Source organism: Dicentrarchus labrax, unplaced genomic scaffold, assembly GCF_905237075.1.
Source record: "Dicentrarchus labrax unplaced genomic scaffold, dlabrax2021, whole genome shotgun sequence".
NCBI classification, from domain to species: Eukaryota; Metazoa; Chordata; class Actinopteri; family Moronidae; genus Dicentrarchus; species Dicentrarchus labrax.
Window position 1 is genome coordinate 27609119 of NW_026136711.1, and position 22484 is coordinate 27631602.

The following is a 22484-nucleotide window of genomic DNA, read 5'->3' on the forward strand; positions in this document are numbered from 1 at the left end:
ATAAACTGATTATTTTTTTTGCATGTAAAATCTAAATCTGTAGTACTTTAAACAACTATGGCTGTCAGACAAATGTAGTGGAGTATTGTGTATAATATTTCAGTCTTAAGTCTAGTGGAGTAGAAGTCAAACTTGTACTTCAATACACCTTAGTACATTAGTGTATTTAGTAATGTATTTTGTAACTTTATACCACTAGAACCAACCTTTATGCACCCGAATAGACTAGATCATAATGATGTCATCCCACTAGTGTAGCCAGGAAGGTAATGGCATTAAGATCACTCTTAATGCCATTATGATCTTAGCCCACAGACTTACAATGGGACCAAGATCATCTTAACCATAAGATCCTTTTGGGAAACAGTGCCCTGACCCCTTTCACCTAAATTATGCTAAAACATGCCTATAACCACAGGCATTTGTAACCATACTAACTTTGTGGTCATAGCAATTGAAAGAATGTCCGTCAAACAATGGTTTCTTTCTTCTTACACCCCATAACCAGTTTTGCAAGCATGTGATTGGTGGATAGTTTGATTGATCGGTCTATCCGCCAATAATAAAAAGGGGCGGTCAAACTCAGCCAATCAACTGTGAGTATGACACTAAGCTAATCGGTGATTGGTTGTAGTTCAACGGTCGTGTGAGCCCGCCCCCCACCCCGCTTAAAAGTCAATGGAAATTTCCAGTCTGTCTACTCAGAGCTATAATAGCGAAAGGGACCGGAGGAGCAGACAGAAGCAGACTTAAACAGCTCGAAACAATCTTAAAGAATAACTTCAAGACAATCTTCCGGTGAGTGAAATGCTTTTAATCTATGTTTAAGTAATTCAGTATGCGTTTTAAAGCGGTTAAGTTGCTCGCTTTCACTGACGGTATTGTTCTGAATGGGTATCTCAGCTAAGGCCGCCTTGCTAACCTTATGAAACTGAGCTTCTTATTTAACTGTGAATAACAGCTTTATTGGTTTTAAATATTTATTTTATATACGTATAACTGTTTTTGTTTGTTTTTATGCAATAGAAGATACCTCCGCGCGGAACCTTTTGATCTGAAATGCGTTTAAACTTAATTTTTTTTTTTTTTTTGCCCATAGTTTCTTCCTCTCTTATTTACATCGACGTTATCCCATAAAACTCAGTTCACGTCGAAGTTCATCCAAGTTCACTGCCGCTCGCCTTCGTGTTACTTGAACATTTCAGCCTCTTAACTCTTAATCACCAAACGTTATCACGAATGTATGAAAGGCGGTAATGTCCATATATGGCGTTCCGGTATGTGAGTTAGCCACGCCCACGGCCTGCACTACTACTCATGTTGCAAGTAGCTTCATCACGGTCGCGTGACCCTGTGCTGCAAAGATAAACCAAAGCCTGTGCTGTGCGTGGGGTTAAGCTCTGTGTACATGTACTCCGAGTACTCCTGCTCGTGTATTAGTGAGTAACCTCCTTCTGTTTACCTCTGTCTAGGACTCTTGTTGATTTGACTGAAGAACGCTTGGATCTATATTTCGACTGAACACTTCCTATCTTCACTTCACAAGTTCAAACTCACCATGTCTCAGCAGCAGATTAGGTAAGTCTCCATTCATTCTGCTTTTACTCCGTATGATAACATGCATGTTATGAGTTTTCACTATTGGTACTGGAGCTCAATTTGATTAGTTCATTGACAGAATTGTAGAACTATTTTGACCATTGATCAATTCGTTTTTCCAGAAAATATTCCAAACATCACCCTTTTTTATTTTATTTTTTTTTATTTTTTTGGACTGTTGATCAGACTAAGCTGGATATTTAAAGACATGGATATAATTGGTCCTGCATTTTGATGAATCGAGAAAATAACTGGCATTTTGATAGACTATTAAAAGCAGGTGTTATTTGCAGTCCTGGTTGGCACCCAGTGTTAGATTAACTTATTTTAATTTTTATTATTGTTTAAACTGATTTATTCTTTCAATAAATCAAATAATCATGTTATCCACAGAAGGAAGAATATCCTTCATGGTTTCCCGTAGTCTTCAACTGACAGTCTACAACTCAAAGATATTGAATTTATAATGCTCTTAAACAGAGAAAAGCACCAAATCTACAAATTCAGAAGCATTTCAGCCTCTTTATTATAAGCTTACCTTCATTTATTCATATATTAATTACAGTTTTACACTTTAAATTAATTTCCACATTAAAGTTTTTTTTTGTCCTCTCTTTCCAGCCTCCCAGCCAAGCTCATTAATGGCGGTATTGCTGGCATTGTTGGAGTCACCTGTGTCTTCCCCATTGACTTGGCAAAGACCAGGTTGCAGAATCAGAGACCAGGTCAGCAGGTCTACAAGAGCATGTAAGTATTTGTAGTCAACTGTTGTCTTACACGACATCCATGGTGACACCCTGTCCGCCAAATCTCTTGGCATAATACCTACTACGTCCATGTATAATCCAGTGCTATTCTTGCTAATCTCACAACGACACATGCAGGACAGAAGTAGGGACATTCCTGACTTGATGGACCATGATGACTATTATCATTCCTCTCCAATGAGGTGGTCCAAATGCCTCCGAAGGCTGGAAATTTACTGCTCCACTTACCTTCTCAGCATCCATGTTTCCCCACAGCCGTCACTATTCTCTTACCCTGGCTCTTGTTAAACCGTCACTGTGATACATAAATTGACATTTTTCCCCCTTTTTTTTTAATATACAATATTTAAATGTTTCCTTTCAATCAGCTACCTCAAATGTTTCACGTTGTAACATTTTCCTTTCTTTCCTGTTCTGTAGGATGGACTGCCTTGTCAAGACAGTTCGATCAGAGGGTTACTTTGGAATGTACAGAGGTAAGATTTACACACACCTGAATATTAAGAAGCAGTAGACTAGAACACATAGAGAGGATTAAATGTAGGAGGGGGTAAGCTCTTTGTGTGCTGAACATTGATTACATGATTACAAATGGGTGCATACTAGTGAGGGTTCAGATACAGTGTATTTTGAGTTCAAGGGGTTGCTTGATTTTATTAAAGATTTATAGATATGATGAAGTGGCCAAAGCTGTTATCATGCAAAGTGGTTTTGCAGCTTTAAGCTCTGGTGTTTTTTTTACATTTTTTATACCATTTCATGCAGTAACTAAGAAGACACATGTCCTGTTTAATTATCAGTTAATTTTAACATTTTTTAGATGTAGAAAAGTAAAAATCTTGTGGACATTGGAAAATGGAAAATTGAGACCTTTTTAGTCTGGGTCTCTGCTTGTGTGAGGAATGCTTTTTGTTTGCATCTGTGTTTTTCATATTACAGACTTGGGTCCCCCTGGGATATTGAAGGCTAGCCGATAAGGCGCAGCCACGCTGGAGGCAAATCATTAAATGGTTCTTACAATATTGCTCTATTTAAAACTATAGGCACACGTTTTTGTTTTGCCATCTATTTGTTCTGTAATTTGACTACTTGTTAATAACTATTTGGCTGTCTCAACTGTCCTGTCAACTTGTCATAGATCCTCATTTTCTAGACTATGAGTTGTGTCTCTGCAGACTCTGGTTTGATCTTGAAAATGAATCTGTGGCGAACTAATGTTTTATTGTAGACGGTCTACAGTCTTCACAGATGACTTTTTAAGGTTGCCCAAAGTCTTCGCACACAGTACATAGTTAAGGATTCGGTCTGTCCTTTCACTAACATCTCTTTATTCTTTTTGTCTGTCGTTGTCATTAACCTACTTACTGACTCGTAGCCTTTCCATAGACACAGATTTTCCTTTCTTAAAGTTTTCTCCACACAACGTGGGCTCTGTTATCGTAAACTGACTCACTGTACTTCATAGTCTTGATGTTTGCATTTTCCTCTGGACATTCATTACCCTCCTCATCTCATCTCTTGTCTTGTGTTTGGCTTGTTTCGAACTTTCCTTCTATGTTTTTAATGTTATTTGTCTTAATGTAATCCCCCTCCATCATCATGACTGAAGCTTTTCTTTTAATTGAGCATTTGTCTTGTCTGTGTAGATTAGCTATACAATGGACTGATTACATTCTAATGTTGTAATGATAGTGGCGGGGAATGTTTTTGTACATGTGCTGAATGAGAACTTGATTGTGACTTCAGTGCTAACTGTGTTTATTTTTCCTCAGGCGCTGCTGTAAATTTGACCCTGGTTACCCCTGAGAAGGCAATCAAGCTGGCTGCTAATGACTTCTTCAGGCAACACCTCGCCAAGGATGGGTAAGCAAGCACATCGTCATCTGAGGGGAAACGCAACATCCCATCAGTTGTGTCATTGTGTTGCTTAATATCTCTCCTATCTCAACAGAAAGGGGCTGACGGTGTTCAAGGAGATGCTGGCGGGTTGCGGCGCAGGCATGTGCCAGGTCATTGTCACCACACCGATGGAAATGCTCAAGATACAGCTACAGGATGCAGGCAGACTCGGTGAGGAGAACACAGATTTGATATTTTATATAATCGGCGTAGACATTTAACTCCAATCTTGGCCCCAGTGCCGCCCCATTGTTTGTGTATGTTAATGTTTGTTTTTGTCTTTTTGTCCAAAGCTGCCCAGCAGAAAAAACCAATCATGATGTCTCCGACCAAGCTTGTGGCCACCAACACCGTGCTCAGCCGCTCCTACAACTCTGGCACGGTGGTCTCCACACCGCGAGCTGTATCTGCCACCCAGATCGCAAAGGAGCTGCTCCATACGCAGGGCATCCAGGGGCTGTACAAAGGTCTGGGAGCAACACTAATGAGGTAAAAATGCTTATTCTACACCGAGAAGAGACACCGTGTTAACTTGTTAGACCAGTTGGTTTTGTGTCAGGTTTTCAGTCTGAATCAACATTTTTGTTTCCTTTTCTTTCAGGGACGTTCCCTTTTCTATGGTCTACTTCCCATTGTTCGCCAACCTGAACCGACTGGGCAAACCCTGTCCTGAGGAGTCGTCACCCTTCTATTGGGCTTTCCTCTCAGGCTGTGTGGCAGGATCTACGGCTGCTGTGGCTGTTAACCCCTGTGATGGTGAGTTTTAAGAGCCATATCAGGCATGTCATGTACCCTGTTTATTAGTTTTAGTTTTTTTTTTAAATGTTAATGGATTATTACCTTACATTTATTTTTTATTTTTTTTCTAGTGGTGAAGACTAGACTGCAGTCACTGACCAAAGGATCCAATGAGGAAACTTACAATGGAGTTGTGGATTGTGTGAGGTAAGAAAATTGAGTTATTTATTGTTGCATAACTACCCTTTTTTGTGTGTGTGTGTGTGTGTGGATATATATATATATATATATATATATATATATATATATATATATATATATATATATATATATATATATATATATATATATATATATATATATATATACACACACACAATATATACACATTTTTTTAGTAGTTTGTATAATTAAACCCATCCCTCTCGCTCTCCACAGTAAAATCATGCGGAAGGAGGGACCGTCCGCCTTCCTGAAGGGTGCTGGTTGTCGAGCTCTGGTAATCGCTCCTCTGTTCGGCATTGCACAGGTTATGTACTTTGTTGGCATTGGCGAATACATCCTGGACAACTCTCCTCTAAGCCTCCTGTCGGCATGAGCATATCGACTTATGCAAAGGACCTTCTGATTATAGATGGTGAAACGACTGGCAGCTATATTCCATCGGTTTACAAGTTTTGTCTGACTCGAGTCAGAAAGGCTTCAGGGTGTGTTAAGACCTAGGATTTCATCTTCTGTATGGTCTGACAGCTGTGTTGCACTTGAACACTTTGGAGACTTATTCAGTAGGCTATGGCCAACATTTGCACTTGAAGCTGTTAGCCTTACTGGACTGGGGGACTCAGAGTTGCAGTGTTATTCTTTCTTTGTCCCAAAGACAGTCCTGTTCTGTTTCCCTCTGTGAGGGAGGGGAGCTCACTCCATTGAAGAGATGGACCTATTTGTGTGTTTTCTCCCATGCAATCACACTTCATACATACACATATAAATAGTATGTGCATGCTAGTTTTATTTTAAATTGCTGAATTGCAGCAGCTTGCAGTACTTTTTATGTTTTTCTGTTGTCTCATGTTACAAAACTTTCAAGGTGGAACAAAGGCTTCAAATGGGGTTACATGGGGCCCAATTTACACAACTTATTGCAAAGGGATCTTTTGTTTTATTTAATTTTGTTTTTTTTACATACATTAAAACAATGTGAGTGTACATGTTTCATTTGACTGATCATGAACCTTCCTTTTGACATGGGACCACATACATGCCAAACCATTAACAGTGTCCTGTTTATGTATTTGATATTAACCCTACAGTTGTTTAGTAGTCTGTAAACTGTAGTCGTATCTTAATATCTGCAAAAACTTGAGATGCATTCATGCATATTATATGTATGTGTTTGTCCACATAACCTCAATTTCTACATTTATATATGCATACCTACAATTTCACTCAAAATGATATTTTTGGTTTATGCCTTAAGAGAGCAGATTAGCACTTCTCTCTGAATAAACAAGGGTCTTGGCCAAAATAAGCATTATTACTGTGACTGTGAGAAAGTGAAAAGACTGTTACAATTTTTTTTTTGTGCGTGTTTTGTGATTGCTTTTTGTATATTCACATTAAACTTTGCAACATCATTCTGTGTTCGAGGGTTGATTGAGTGAATGGTTGAACATGCAAATATAGGCATACCAGTATTCCCAGTTACCAGGAAGGGGATCGACAAAATAATTAAGCCTGTATAAACATGTTTATCATTACTAAAGGCAGTCATTATTAACATACTATATTACATATATTCTACCATAGCTGGAATTATCTCTTCACACAAATGTTGGAGCTGGTGAAGATTTGGCTTATTTTAATTACTTTATAGCTGGTGATTGATAAAGTCTGAACCTTTGCTAATGATCATAAATAATTTTGTGAATCAGCAAAGTTACTAGTCAACGTTATCAAATAAAGTGGAATAAAAAGTACAGTGTTTCCATTTGAAATGTACTGAAGTAGTTAATCGTAGTTGGAAAATGGAAATACCTCAAAAATGTACAGTGCTTCAGTAACACGTCTTAACCGGCCTTAACCTGCAGCTAGTGACAGTGGAGCCCCAATAACAAAGGCAGAACAAAAGCATCTGAAGTGTAGTGAAAAGTTCTGCAATAACACATTATGTAACAACTCGACAAAATGTAATACATTTTCATTATGTAATAACGTCTGCAATTTGTAACAGTCTGTTACATTTTGTAATAAACAGCCGGAACCCAATGTGTAAAACATTTTCCCCACATTCTGTAATAAAGTATTGTGGTTTTTTGATGGACCATTGCGGTAGTCGTTCCTGCTGGAAATAATAGTCAACTTCAACGCCAAGGGGGGCGCCACAGGTCATAGGAGATTAATTTGATATTTGGGAAGTTTAATTTAGGTTAACTGTTAAAAATATGACATGTACAGATGAAGACATACATCCATTTACAATTTTTATTACATTTTCACAACTACACCACCACAATATGTAATCATTTATTACAAAAGTGGGGAAATGTATTACATCTTGCATTCATGCTGTTTATTACAAAATCCAGCAGATTGTTACAAAGTGCAGACGTAATTACATGATGAAGTTAAAATGTATTACATTCTGTCGGGTTATTTAATAATGCAGTGTTATTTTATAATGTGTTCAAACTTCTATAGTCAAACATCAACATTTTTCCTTATACGAATGGAAATTACCGCAATTACAGTAACATTCTCATACTGATACTGAAGTCAATGTAATATTTAAGTTTACAGGTTCAACACAAATCTTTCAACCACATCCTTCCTCAGCTGTTTCTAATTGTGTCTGAGTAGTAAGTAAGTAGTAAGTTAGTAAGTAACTTACTAAGTAAGTAGTAAGTAGGTGTAATATTGTTTAAAGAATCCTGACTTTTTGTCTGTATGCATTCACTGCATTACCTCTCTCTGGTGTAGGATTGCACTGCTGTTCTAGACATCCGCCATTTCACACTAGTGAGTCTACACCAAGCTCTGACGTGTTCAGGAACCTCACCGACCACAAAATTTTCATTCAACAGACTGCTCTGCCTCTGACTCTTCTGGTTCACACACTTCGAAGGCGGGAAACAAAAAGCAGCCAACACACATCAATAAAAGCACCCAGTATTGTTTTTTTTAATTATGGTTAACAGTATGACAGAAACTATATTATTCTATAATTCACATCTTATTGGCACACCAACAAAATTTACATCCAAAATAATTCACACAAAATGCAAAAACTAGCTCACTGTTACAGTTCACACACGCTCCAGAAGAGCCCAAGACGTATTGTTACTCATGACCTTTTAGATGAATTTGGAGATTCACAGAGTGGCAGTTTATCATCAGACCTTTTGTAACCCTTTGGGTTGATATCACGTCTACACTTCCTTTATTGTGCTTTACAGTAGAAATACTTGAGAGTGTTGGCTGGGAGCTAGCACAGTCATTATGTACATATTCAAATCACAAAGAATGGATAAATAGCACAGCAGCTGGAGGCTTGTCTGTGTGACTAAATATAGGCACATCCTGGAAATTTACTTTGCAAAGGTAGACTAGTCCTCAAAACATTCAAGCACACAAAGTATGATTGGCATAAGGCCTATAAATTACACAAAAAGGGCTAGAAGGGGCACGATAAATAATGTTAACAGCAGATGCATAAAACAGGGGTCCATATTTACAGCAATACTCAACAACATTCCCGTGTCAAAGAAGGCTTCATGTTGCAGCTACAGTGCAGCACCTCTGTGGAGCGCCAGCAATGAAACAAAAACACGTTAAAACCGAGGAATGTCACAGAGTTGTGCCAAAAGCGGAGCATGTGTTATGGAAAAGAACGAAGGAAATAAATGTTCAGTGCTGGTGGAGTTGAGGAGAGGGTGTGAAGACGACGATCCAGCGTATCGTGTTGAAATTGGCCCGTGGACAACTGGGACGTAGTGTACTCTCTGTTTGTGCTATTCAGTGAACCTCCCCACCAGATCACCCTGGACTACGAGAAATGACATCGGAATGTAACTTTGGTGTTTCCCTTCTTATGCAGGTGATTGTGAAGGGGGTCAGAGGACGTGTTTTGCACTGGCTGGTGGGGGTGAGGGAGGAGAAAGGGGTGGGTGGGGGGGGAGTCAACTCACCATCTATATAACCTCCCTGTTGTTCCTGATGGCACAACACAGAACCATACTGAAGATCATTCCTATGATCTGAAATCAGACACATTTTGGGACACGTTAAAACATCTGTGGAGCTTTGTGTAAAGTAGCACCACACAGAATAATCACTGTTTTTAGGTTTATGAAGTTTACATTTTGTGAATTCTCACCATTACTCCTGCGACACCAATCCCAATGTATCCAATAATATGAAGCTTTTCATTGAAGAAGTTGGTTATTGCAGTGAGACAGTCCTAAAAACAACAATAAAGCATTCATATTGTTAATTACCGGTACTGTGCTGCTGCAAATTATTTAACATAAAAAAGGATTAGTGACACATGACTGATCCAGCACCAAATTGCAGCAGATTTCATGATCTTAAAACAGCGCTACACTGCCACCATGTGGGTACAGAGTGTTACAGCAGGCGCAAGGGTTCACCTGGGTGTCTTCTGGAGCCTCTGCACAAAGTGTGTTAGACGTGTCTGATGTGGAGCCTCCGCAGCAGTTCAGCTGTATATTTAAAAAGTAGAATGAATAAAATGCGAGGCTGGTGGGGTCGACTGTGACAACAATATAAAGGAGACCACTGAACACAAGCAAAGCTTTACTCACAGTTTTGTGGTAAATGAGTGCAATCGCAGTGGCGTTGGAATTGGAGAGGTCAGAGATGGAGCTACTGTAAAACTTTTGGACTTCCTCAACGATCTATTATTGATCAAAGATAAAACAAAAAGTAAATGTACATTTAGAAGATATATTACAATGTCATTAAATCATTTATCACTTAAATGTTGTACCTGTTCCTTGTTTATGAATCCAAACACACCAGCGGCAATCTCTGCTCCAAAGATTATCAGAAGGCAAGCAAAGAACTGCAGAACAGAGAAGTCGCTTATTATTATTATTATTATTGCTTTCTAGTGTGAGCTAGCTTTCATATTAAAAACATTGGTGACAATGATTGACCAAGAAGGTAACACTCAGTTTTACAGGTCAGTCATTTCCTAACACTTTGATTGAAAATGTATTCTTAACCTTGTTTTTTCAATTTCCTAATAATTTTCTGAGAAGAAGTATATAATTTGGTACTTTTGTTTTGGTAATATAAATGTCCTTAAAAGAAAAAAAAGCTCCCTTTAAACTGAAGTCAAATATTCATCCATTATTAATTTATTATTAGAAACTTTATTCTGCATATTTGTTCAGTTTTATACTCTGCAGACATACTTCACATTGATTTCACCCGCTGTGCATTAAAAGACTAGAGAGCTCTTGGTTACTTTAGCAGTTAATTGGAATTAATCAATTCACAGTATACCAATTAAACTATATTTCCCTCATAATTAGTACCAAAGTGCTCATTGATCTTTCCAAGGAGCTTACTAGGAAATGATTTCAGACCTGTTACAATCAGAAATTCAGACTATGTCACATTCAGTATAAAACAGTACATCTTTGAAATATACGTAAAGGACCATCAAAAGATAACATTGCAGTGCATTAATAACACCACAAAAAGCAGCACTTTAACCCACCGATGCAAGAAGACACTGCGACTCTCGAACCGCCCCAAAACAACCAAAGAACCCAACGATCATCATCAACCCTCCTGCACCAAGAAGGATGTACACAGCTGGGGAGAGAAAAGACGGATAGATTAATATCAAAGAAATGAGCAAGCCACCAAACGTGTAATGTTCATCATATTGTCAATTATAGCCTAGAAAGACAGAGGCCAAGAATCATGTGCTAGTGCTCTGTCACAGGACTGCACTTCACAGCTTCGTCTGAGGATGGCAGCATGATCCAACTGCTCTCATGTCTATGTTGAAGCAGAATTTATAAAAAGGACTGTTGTTGGGTTTGACTACCAGCTAAAAAGTGTAGGTGGAAACTCTGTGAGTAGCCTAAAACCTCTAAATCACCTCCCACAATTCACTCTGATTATCAGCCTACTCCTTCAATTCAGCCGCTTGTGAATTTTAAAGCTCTGAGTTTAAACACAAAGGGAATCTTTGACACAAACTCCTGCCGCTTTTTCTCTTTTAGCTTTCTGCTTAAAATAGTACTTCTTTGTCAGTTTGCCGCCACTGAGTACATTTAGTTTGTCAGATTAGAACTTGGTGTATAAACGGTGTACTGGTGTGGTGGACATCATGTCTAAATAACATACATGAAGTTAGAAATGTGCAGGAAAATATTGGCGATGGATCAGTGCTTGTTGAAACAGTCCAGAAACTGCTGAAAATAAATAACTTCAGCGGCCATCTGTCAGTGTGTCGAAACAAAACGAGATGCTGTCCTGCTGCAGGCAAGCTGCAAATAGCTGGAAACCCTACCCATCTATACATGTCTGAAATTTAAATTAAAGCCGACGGAGTTGTAGAGTCTGCTGAGAAACAAGGCTTCCGGCTTACTCTTTTGATGCATTAGTGCTATTTCCAATTACTCAGACTTTGTGCATTCGCTGCCCTGCAGGGTAAAGCAGTAAAACAGATGCCATCTGTCCGGTAAAAAGGCAAATCAAATTTTCAAGGGTTTGATTGCTGCAGAATTAGACTTACATCCCCGACCATCCCAGCTCCCTACGAGCCTGGATGTCGTCACCTCCTCAGTTTACTCCCCTGCTCCCAGCCCTCACTACTGAGCCCTTCACACTGTAACCATACACCGGACCAGTCCCGGAGGTCCATGCTAAGGGTCTAATCACTGACACAGACAGCAACGATTGCAGCAATTTAATTAATCCACATGGGGGGATGGCAAGCTGTTGTTTTGCTGCCGCTGTTGAACAAAAGGGGAGGTAAAGACAAGGCGAATAGACTGCTGGAAGCGGCGGATACTCTGCTTCAAAGCAAGTTAGCGATGGAAAATGTAATGGGCCAAAACAGCTTCTACTGTATATACAAAGTGTCGACACAGACCTGATCTTGGCTGCTGATGTTTTCCATCACTGACTTTATATGCACTGTTTTACTGTAGCACTTCCTCTCTGTGAAACTGGTGATATCCAGCAGACAGCTGCCAACTATACTTCCTCCTTATCAATGCTTGCAGCAGGTACCTCGTAGCAGCACATATTAGCGAGTGTCAACATATCTTAGTCTCTTAAGTTTCTCTCTGTCTGTATCTTGCATATGCACATAATGGCTGTTTACACGCTGGCGCACAGAGCAACAAAGGTGACAGAATGGAAAGTGATTCACCCATAGGGAATGCTGCCACTTTGCCTTGTTATGATATCACACTCTGTTTAGTCCCTTTGCTAGGGTTGAACGTAGGAAGCAACGCTCCACCAGTCTGCTCAAGAAGCTCGTGATTATATTTATTTTGTTGCTAAGGCTTCTCTGTAAGACGATCGATCCTCCGCAGGATCTTTCAGATATTTAGATAAATTGATAACTTTGCACTCTGCAAGCCTGTTGTTGCCTATCAACAAGTGCTGCTCTGGTACAGATCAATACTTGTCCAGGAAGTATTCAGACCTTTTTCTTAAGTAAAAGCACAAATACAACAAAGAACAAATACGCCATTACGAGTTTAAGTTTTGCATTCAAACTTTCACAGTATAAGTGCTATAAGTATTACTTAAGATAAAATGCACTTAAAGTAGCCATTGCAGATTGTCTCCTTTCAGGCTTTTATTATGTTTCTTGATTATTATTACTGACGCATTAATGAGCGAGCAGCACTGTAATGTTGTAGTTGGTTAAGATGGGCATTATCCAGGCAGCTTTATATACTGTTGGCTAGTTTAATCTATAAAAAGATACATTGCTTTAAGTTGATATAAAAATGTTCAAAGTAACTGCTGAGTTGGAGATAAGTGAAGTAAAAAGTACACCATTTTCCACTGATATGTACAGTAAAGTACAGTAAGATACTTGAGCAAATATAGACATTAAAAATGTGTGTTACCAGTTGGACGAGCTCTGTGATCTCTGATTAGTTTCATTTGCATGTCAAATTAAACCAAACTGAAGAAAAATGATCTCACCTGCAGTAGTTTGCATAAACAGACAACTGTGAGAACACAAATATATTTTATTCTCGATAACATCTTGACTAATATCTTATATGCTGTGTATGACACAGCGTTAATGTCCAGACTTTGCCTTTGTACTCACATTTGCACAAGTTACTCTATAAACATTGCTTCTTCTTTTGTTTCTTTTTACAAGAACGCACTGCACGGTACAGTATTACGACTGCCACTAAAGGAGTCTTCAGGATAAACTCCGGTTACCTGCCCCACCCAACCTGCTACTCGTGTCCTGAGGGAGGCAGCCAGTTCCATGAAAGTGCAGCAGAGAGCTGATGAAGTGAAGTCACCATTTTAGGTCATGGTCTAAACGGGAGTCACAAGAATAGGCTTCATTCTAATCATCTGCTCCTAGCTGGCAGAGCAAAGGAGAGAGAGAGAGAGAGAGAGAGAGAGAGGAGAGAGAGAGAGAGAGAGAGAGAGAGAGAGAGAGGGCCTATTGTATTTATCTTGCAACACTACTACACACTGAAGGCTGTTTGTCTAGTCTACTGTACGTTTTAATCACCTACTGTGTGTGTTGAGCTCTTCATTCATTATCAATCAAAAGGCCCCTGTGTACAAAGTGCAATGAACTTCAGCAAATATATATATATCTATTATATTATTGCATTGGAAAGGAAAATCAAAATCAATATTTGCAACCATGAGCACTAATGGTGCATCTTAATAATCATTCAAGGCTTCTCTTTCACTTTCACTCGGTATGTACCACTGTAAGTCACTTGCAGAGTAAGTGAGGATATAAATGATGATTAAAGACACTCAGAAAAGTGAGTTTCTGTGGTACGTCGTGCACAGGAAGTGATGAAACATCACAATGCACTGAGAGTAAAATGTGCCAGTTGAGCGTTCATTACTGCTCAGTAACACCTGCGGCCCCTGAAAGTTCAACTGCTGGTGGGGAATCCCCTGGGAAGTTAACAAGGGTTTGTTAAATGATTGTTACAGAGCACCATAAAACCTGATGTCATCCAGCATAAAATCTGATACTGCGCTGTGTACTCTCAAGAGGACACAAAGAATTGTTGGTTTTTTGACCTAAATTTGATTTATTTTCATCCCAGAAATGTGTCTTAATCTCCAGAAAAATCAGATTTTGGGACCAAAATCTATTTTTATGAGCATCTTTCTCAGACTAACATTTGAAACTTTTAACATCAAGATGTCAAAATGTTGTTTTCCACCCTCTGGCATTGAGAAGAATTCAATTTACATTAACATTTACATTGTTAAATAGAAATCTAATGTGAGCTGCTCTGTGGCCGATAAAATCCACATGCAAATGATCTCTTCGTCATATCATTACTTGTATGAAAAATAGCTGCAGCCCACATCTGCACTGTTGTATTGTCGAGTGGTGGATATACACAGAACTGGCACTGAAACACTTGAAACACTTGAAACACAAGAAAATCAAACAGTTTATCACAAAAAAATTAAATAAATAACAAGAAACATTTCATTTTGTAATCGTGCACCATATTTTTATGATCTGTATAACTAAAGGGAGGTGTGAGTAGAGATTGGACGTACCGATGAAGAAGGTGTCAGGGGCGCCATCGCCTGTCAGTAGCTCCACTGTTTCTGGGTCAAACCTGAGCCAAAGTCCCACGGCCAGCACCAACAGGCCTGACAGCTGAGGGATGATAAATTACTTAATCAATATTCATGTCATAATAAAACACAATTTTTTTTAACCTTCTTGAAATGTGGTTCCTGTTTTTAGGTTTAAAGTGATGTCTTTGGTGATAAACTCTCAATGTTTCAGTGAGTTGCCCAGAAATAACTTCACAGTTAAACTTTGAGGCTCATCATGTGTTTTTTTCCCCTTTTGGCTCTGGTGTTGATTAAGATTCTGCAGGTGGCACTCTTGTCTTTGTCTTGTCAGTAAAGTGGCTCTCGATGCTCTCTGCCCGATCTTTCTTAGGGTTATTCTAAACAAACTTCTGCCAGAAATGTTAATGCATTACCTCTTGAGCGACTAAAGAATCCAACAGTTTTAGACTCACAGGATGCACGTGTAGCCAAAAGAACATTTTTAAGTAACTTTATTACTCTCTAAAACAAGATTCCCTACAATAATCTTGTTTTTAATGGTCATATATTGAAGTATAGCCTAAGATGAAACTAACAGAGCATCAGGTGTGATTTGCCCGACGGGTTTGTCACAGCATTAAGAGGACATCATTGCTCCCTGGGCAAGCTTGACCAAAAATAGACCAATCGATTGAAACCAGGTGTCACCCTGAGAAAGTTAATCCTTCTGACCTTCTACATACAAGTAATTGATATTATCTGGTTTTAAAAACCAGTGTTTTATTTCTTAGAAAGACAAATGAAGGGTTTAATACTAGATGTGTATAGGTGTATATTGCTAAAGTATAATTCTCACAATAAACTCACAAGTGTTATGTATAATAAAGTTAAGTTTTACAATGTTTTACACAATAAATCCAAATGTGAACAAATAATTAACAGGTTGAAAACAGAATTACAACCCATATTCTCTATCTTTATCTTATATAATATCCGATCATGAACTTGCAGGTGAACAAATCACCATCATCATGTTTAAACCTCTAACAGTGAACTCAAATTCTGAGAGGAACACAGTAATCAAAGCAGTCTGTTTAGTTGTTGATGTCCTTTCTTGGCAGAACATATCTGCTGCCAGTGAACTAATTTGGGAGGAAAAACTGATTGGAGACACTTTGTAACACCAGCTCATGTTACCATATGGACCATCAAAATATCATATTTAAATGGCAGCATCACACTAATGGTCCATCTCCCGTGGTGCATTTCAGCCACAGGCTGTGCCAGCCTCACAGTGCCTTGGTGATGTAACTCACACTGGCATTGGTTGCTTGTTTGGCTCTGCACCCCAAAATGACAGCGTACTGTACGCCCCTTTTGGCTCCGACCACAACAGCTCTGCTCTCAGTCCTGAAACTCCTAAACAAAGAGGCCGCTGTCGGTTTTGGTGACACAAGTGATCGCCTTACAGAGCACAGATGAGTCAATGCGGCCCTTTAAAACCATATATAGTCTATCAATTAGCAGTAACATGTGAACTTCCAGTGATGAAAACAGCAAAAGTCTTCAATAGTCAATTAATCAAAAAAATGTATCTGTAACTATTGTGGTAATCAATTATTGTCATTTTAAAAGGGAAAATGCCAAATATAGCCTAGTTACAGCCTGTCATTTGTGAGGATGTGCTGCTATTATTTGTCTTAAGTGCTAATAAATCAAATCTCTTCAGGGTTTTAACTATTTTTCAGACAAAACCTGTTATTTGAAGACATGCAAATCTTGCAATCTGAAGTGGGAACATGAAAACATTATTTGGCGCTGATGTTGTTCTCTATAGTGGAACCCCAATGGGTTTCTGAACAAGGGTCATAAGATGAACAGCAAAGCAGTAGAATATATTTCTGCAACAGAAATCTCTCAGTTTATCAGACTTTTTCTTTATTTAACTTCTTTGGGCCTGGGATGAATCATTTTCTCACGCTTTAGTTGAACAGGTTGCATACATCTACAGCCTGTGAGGGCGGATCACAAGTAGACACACAGTAGCTTTGTTTTAGGTGGGGTTACACAGGCCAAAACTTTTGGGAGTCTTGGTGTGTATTCCCATGATCTGTACGGATAATAAGGAGACCTGACATAATGTCAGATGATAAGTCACTGTACAGAAAATCGAAAGTGAATCCACAGTAGCCGGAGCCACAGGTAACCTTATCTGAGCAGATCTAATTTAGCATAACAGACCAAAACAAAGCCCTTCATGATGTCCCCAAAACAGATTAACCCTGTGTGTAAAACACCCACACGTTCCCAGACCTGCAACAGGAAAGTCACAGCACAATGCCAAAACATTAACGAGGTTCTGAACAGTGGCTGTGTTGGAAAAGTAGCAACACGCTGCAGGACGACCACAGTACATTACTTACAACATAAATCATATGAGTGTTAAAAGAGTTAGTGACTTACAGGCTCACATTTGATTTACTCATTAATTAGTAAAAACATTTCGGAGATGATACTTTAAGAGCTGTATGTTCATTTATATAGCACTGTTCAAACAAATACAATCAGTTAAGAAAAAGTCGTATGATAAAAGTGAGTCATAGGAAGAGATTTAAGGGAGGTACTGAGTTTGCCTGCCTAAGATCTCCAGGCAGTGAGTTACACAGCTGAGGTGCCCACACAGCAAAAACCTGCTCAGCTTTGGTGATAAATCGAGATTTTGGGACCATTAGGGCCCCCGCAAGAGGATAGGCTCATAGGGTGTTAGCAAATCACAGATATAGGAAGGAGTCTGACTGTTCAGGGGTAAAAACAAGCAGTAAATCCTTGAAATCAACTGTAAAATCACAGGTAACCAGTGAAGTGCAGCAAGGATTGGTGTAATTTGGTCACTTCTCTTAGTACAGTGGTTTTCAAACTGGGGTCCAGGGACAAACAGAGGTCCTTGAGTAGATTGTAGGGGGTCCCCAACCAAAGGAAAAAGTTGGAACAAAGGAAGAAATATGCTTTGACTGTTTTGAATAATTATAATTTATAGGTTTTGATCATTGATTGACTATAAAAACTATACAAATACATAAAGGGGATTCTTTAAGACTCCTCTAAAATTGGGGTCCATGGTCTAATGTGTATCTATTGCGGGGGTCCTTAACATGAAAAAGCTTGGGAACCCCTGTCTCAGTACGTGTTGAAAGCCAGGCAACAGCGTTTTGTATCAACTGCAGTCTTCGGATGTTACGGCTGCTGACCAGAGTTCACTGCAATAGTTAATTCTGGTAGAGAACGAAGCATGGATGACCAATAAGTCTGCAGAGAAATCAATGACCTGATCTTGGTTAGCTGTCTCAGTTGAGCAAAGCAGGACTGCACCACTTTATTCACCTGAGCATCAAAGGACAATTCTGAATCAAAAATAACACCTAGGTTACGGGTATTAGATATTTAATATTACATGTATTATTTATTACTAGATAAGACACCCAGACTAGAGGAGAGTTTGTCTATTCTGCTAGTACAGGGGATATGGGATATTTATAATTAAATCTAATTTGAAGTCATTTAATTGTAGGACCTTTTTGGACATCTAATTCTTTATTTTAACAAAGCAGGACATAATGCAGGATGTGTAGCACCAGTCTTTATCTTGACATACAATTGGGTGTCATCCATGTAGCAATGAAATGCAATGTGACCTCTACCCATGATTTGGCATGTAACAAAAAGGGACCCAGAATAGATCCTTGGGGAACGCCACAAAATAGAGGAGCACGAGAGGAGGAGGCATCTCCAAACATCAGAGGGAAGGACCTGTTCAACAGACAGGAAATTGACCAATCCAGGGCCACATCACTGATGCCAACATAGTTGCTGTGTTGAGCTACGGTCATGGAGAAATAAAGAGGGAGTATAGGCCAGTGTGGCTGCAAACAGTAGGTCGTTGTTGACCTGGTGCTGTTTAGGGAGCGAAAACCAGATTGATATTTTTCAAATATTTGATTGTTATTCATTAAAAATAATAAATAAATATATATATATTTAATAATTTGAGTGAAGACAATTTCTCTAAAATCTTCAATAAAAATGGCAGCTTGCAGATATAAAATTACTTAAACAGAGAGATCAAGAGAGGGCTTCTTTGAAAAGCAGTAAATAGCATGTTTAAAATTGGAAGGGAAAAAGTTATTATGGCTAAAATCTCTGGACCTAACACTTTTGAAATAAAGGGACAGGTGGATGTTTTTGAACATGCAGCAGTCCGATCCAGGGTTGACAGACTCTGAAGTGAGCTCATGTTAAAGCTGGGCAGGAGTCAACATCACCTCTCTGAAGTTGACTCCTGTCATGAAATGAGGCATTAGCGCTGTCTGATGGATTTAAATGAAAGATGATGATTGATAATGCAGGATGGATGTGAGAATTTAGACACACAGTTAAAGAGTCAAGAGAGTAGTTTGCGCCGTGCAGGTGGATAGAGGCAATCTGCAAGATGAACTCCCCGGGTCTCCTCCGGTGCATAACGAAACCAGGTTAATTAAAACCACATCTAACAATATCAACAGACAGCCTGTAATCCTGCAGCGTGTTGAACATGTAAACACTATAATAACGCGGAGTACTAACAGCTTTCCCACATGCAAACAAAGCCCGATAATAATAAATAAATCAAACATGCATCGGCTTCTCTAACATAAAAAATTTAAAATAAATATGACCAGGCCGTTCAAAGCATTATGGTGGTTTTAAAAATAGCAATATCGTTGTTTCCATGCACACCGTTTGTGAAGCGGACTTACCCAGAAGATGAAGTTGAAAATGAAAAGCAGATATTTCACGCATTTCATCCCACCCTGCACTTTGCTCATGATGGCACCTGATTTGTCGATATCTCCGATCTAAATGATGTTATTTTGCAAATCCTGGCTCCTTCCAGTTGGACATGAACCATGTAATAATGATGACCTGCACCGCGGCGATACACCATCCAAACATGCGCACAAGCTGCACAAGGCTGGGCTGCTGCACGCTGCCTTGCGCCGCCCATCCCGCGTGTGCATGTGCGCTGAGGTACCAAGATGGGCTTCAGGGACGATCTGGGACCCCCTGAGGGAGACTCCAGGATGTCACCCCAACAACATCAGGAATAGATGTATCTCAGGCAGTGTGCATTGTGACTTGCTTTGCATTTAGCACTGTGCATAAATGTTATCTCAAAGATAAAATTCCCAAAGAAAGAGCAGTTTAATCATTTAATCGCTTTTTGTCCAGTAAACCTCATTTGTAAAGGAAATTTGTTTGTAGATATGACTAAATATCACATTATATAACGATCTGTGTGGGTGTGAGATGTGAAAGTGCTGTAGAAAACTGCCATCTGTTTGCAGTCCCTGTGCTATTTTTGAGTAAATATACTGAATTTAAGGTGTCCGCACCAGAATCCCACAGAGCCACTACAGGACTGGGCAACACAATCTATACACATCTTCACAGTAGCTGGTGGGAGTCAAATTACATTTTCACTTTCACTTATTTTACCTGCACTTTTACATCAGAAGTTTCTCACAGAAACATGTTTAAACCTGCATATTATCCTCTGATATCAGTGTTTATTATGGAAATATGGGAATGTGTGTACAGTATGCACTTTAAACACAGTGATCTGAGATAAGTCTCTGACTAACACAGTTACAAGAAATAGTACTTGGGCCTTAGCCAAGATTTTAGACATACTGAAGTCCTGATGTCTAGTTAACTGTTTAATTATATTGTCTTTACTTTCAAAGCCTTCTTTACTCTTTAATAAATGCTATGCAAACATAATATTTTGAATATTTTAAATTGATTATGTTTTGGATCTTGGATGAGTTATTTGTGTGCACAGGATGAAAAGTATAATCTTTCAGAACTTCAGGGGCTCTGTAGAGTCCAGGAGTGGTTTTCTTTTGGCCTAAAACTGAATACAGTAGGCTATACAGAAATAAAATATACTAAGTCTAAAAATAAGGGTGTAAGCTTTAAACTGTAGAATATAAAATCCCCACAGGTTGCTAAAAAATCATTACACATTACATGTCACAGTGAAAATGTATTCCTACTTGCTTTTGTAGTCCTATATGCATTAATACACAAATTGTACTACACTGAATGCAAGGCCCGTTCCTGTGAATGAAGACCGCATATGGAGCGTCACCAAAGCTCTTCTGTGTCTTCTCTACGGGCCGTAGGGGGGTCAGCTCGGGTTCACCCTCTCTCACAGTCAAGCTTCTCATGTTTGTGCTGCCTTTGTTTGCCGCGCTGATGTGGGAGGGAAACAGCGACCCCCTGTTTGTCTGCCAGAGTATCAGTGAGGATCAGTCCGGGTGGATCATGAGACACATCACATCACTGCCTACCTCCTCTGTTCATCAGATGACAACTATACAGCAAGAGAGTCAGCAAAAAAGGATCCATTTATGACACTGATGGCGTTGTTCAGACAGATGGATAGACAGATAGACAGATAGACAGATAGATAGATAGATAGATAGATAGATAGATAGATAGATAGATAGATAGATAGATAGATAGATAGATAGATAGATAGATAGATAGATAGATAGATAGTTAAACATTAATGAGCACAGTTTGAATTACAAATGATTAATAGTTTCCAGGTAAGCCTGAATAAGATCACTGAAGTGCATCAATGTTAACGTAATATCAGTTTGGTCCTCCAATCCTGTCATGAATTCAGAGCTGTAATTATCACAGTGGAAGAAGTACCCCCAAACTGAAACCATATCCTCGGGGTATAATGGAATCAAAATCCCATTATCCTTCCACAGCCGCCCTTCCTCGCCCTCCTCGTCCTCCTCTTCTGTGCTTGATATGTAAATCTGGGGTAATAATGTAACCTGATCTCCATATGGTGCACACATGAGTCATCCTTATGATCCAAGACTCATCAGAGGTGAAGAAACAGACAATCTGGTGACACCAAATATCTTTTTTGAATTGAATACTTTTATGGAGACCGACTATGGTGATCAGTTAATTATAAATAATTGCCTTTAAATATTAAATAGAAAAGTTTAAAATCATTGAGGTAGACTATCATGAAATATTAATACATTTCTCTTCAGTTGACAGTGAACATCTGAGAACAGGACCAGGACTACAAACACTGAGGTATTGTGGGACTTGGGTCATGTCAATGTCTCCATCTAGTGGACAGACTCAGAAGTTCAGATACACTTTGTTTCTGTTAGGTTTGTTTTGTTTGTTTCAACTGATTTATATGAAGGAAGATGATCTGATCTCACTTATCTGGTGTTATTGTCACTTTTTCCCAAATGTCATTAATTCCATTTTATGCCTTGACATAAGTTTCCTTCTTACGTGTTGCCAAACCTATATAAAAATATAATTTTTTTCATATATAGCAGATCACATAAAACTAAAATATAAAGTCAAACCTACCTGCTTTCTTCCTGTGATAAATATAAAGCTATGAAAACACATACTTAAATATATGATGTATGTTTTAAAGTGGTTTTGTTCACATGTAATTGTCTCTTCTACCTCCAAGCTGCGGTTTATTTCAGGGCATGCTCCAGCCTGTGGCCTCTAGAGGGCAGTGTTGCATTGCATTTGGAAGCAGTGCTTTGGAGTTGCCTGAGTTTGGGGTAAACAAGACAGCAGTAAACAAATTGCCTT

General features: G+C 38.9%; 2 protein-coding genes across 3 annotated transcripts; one reads left to right on the forward strand and one right to left on the reverse strand.

Moving 5' to 3' along the window:
- Positions 1–641: 641 nt before the first annotated feature.
- slc25a55a (solute carrier family 25 member 55a) lies at positions 642–6637 on the forward strand. Its single transcript, XM_051413992.1, has 10 exons — positions 642–798; positions 1473–1578; positions 2221–2346; positions 2787–2842; positions 4139–4229; positions 4318–4436; positions 4559–4754; positions 4867–5021; positions 5135–5210; positions 5442–6637. The coding sequence occupies exons 2-10, from the start codon at positions 1559–1561 to the stop codon at positions 5599–5601; spliced, it is 999 nt and encodes a 332-aa protein (XP_051269952.1). The 5' UTR covers positions 642–798; positions 1473–1558; the 3' UTR covers positions 5602–6637.
- Positions 6638–7470: 833 nt separating this feature from the next.
- Positions 7471–19803, reverse strand: tspan2a (tetraspanin 2a). Of its 2 annotated transcripts, XM_051413994.1 has the most exons (9): positions 19586–19803; positions 14790–14892; positions 10747–10844; positions 10009–10083; positions 9824–9916; positions 9650–9721; positions 9376–9459; positions 9188–9256; positions 7471–9045 (listed from the first exon to the last, which is right to left on the reverse strand). In XM_051413994.1, exons 1-8 carry the CDS (start codon positions 19652–19654, stop codon positions 9191–9193), a joined length of 660 nt encoding a protein of 219 aa, XP_051269954.1. In that variant the 5' UTR covers positions 19655–19803; the 3' UTR covers positions 7471–9045; positions 9188–9190. The 2 variants fall into 2 exon arrangements, with proteins under 2 accessions (XP_051269954.1, XP_051269953.1); XM_051413993.1 differs by having other exon boundaries at positions 7471–9256.
- Between the last annotated feature and the right edge of the window lie 2681 nt (positions 19804–22484).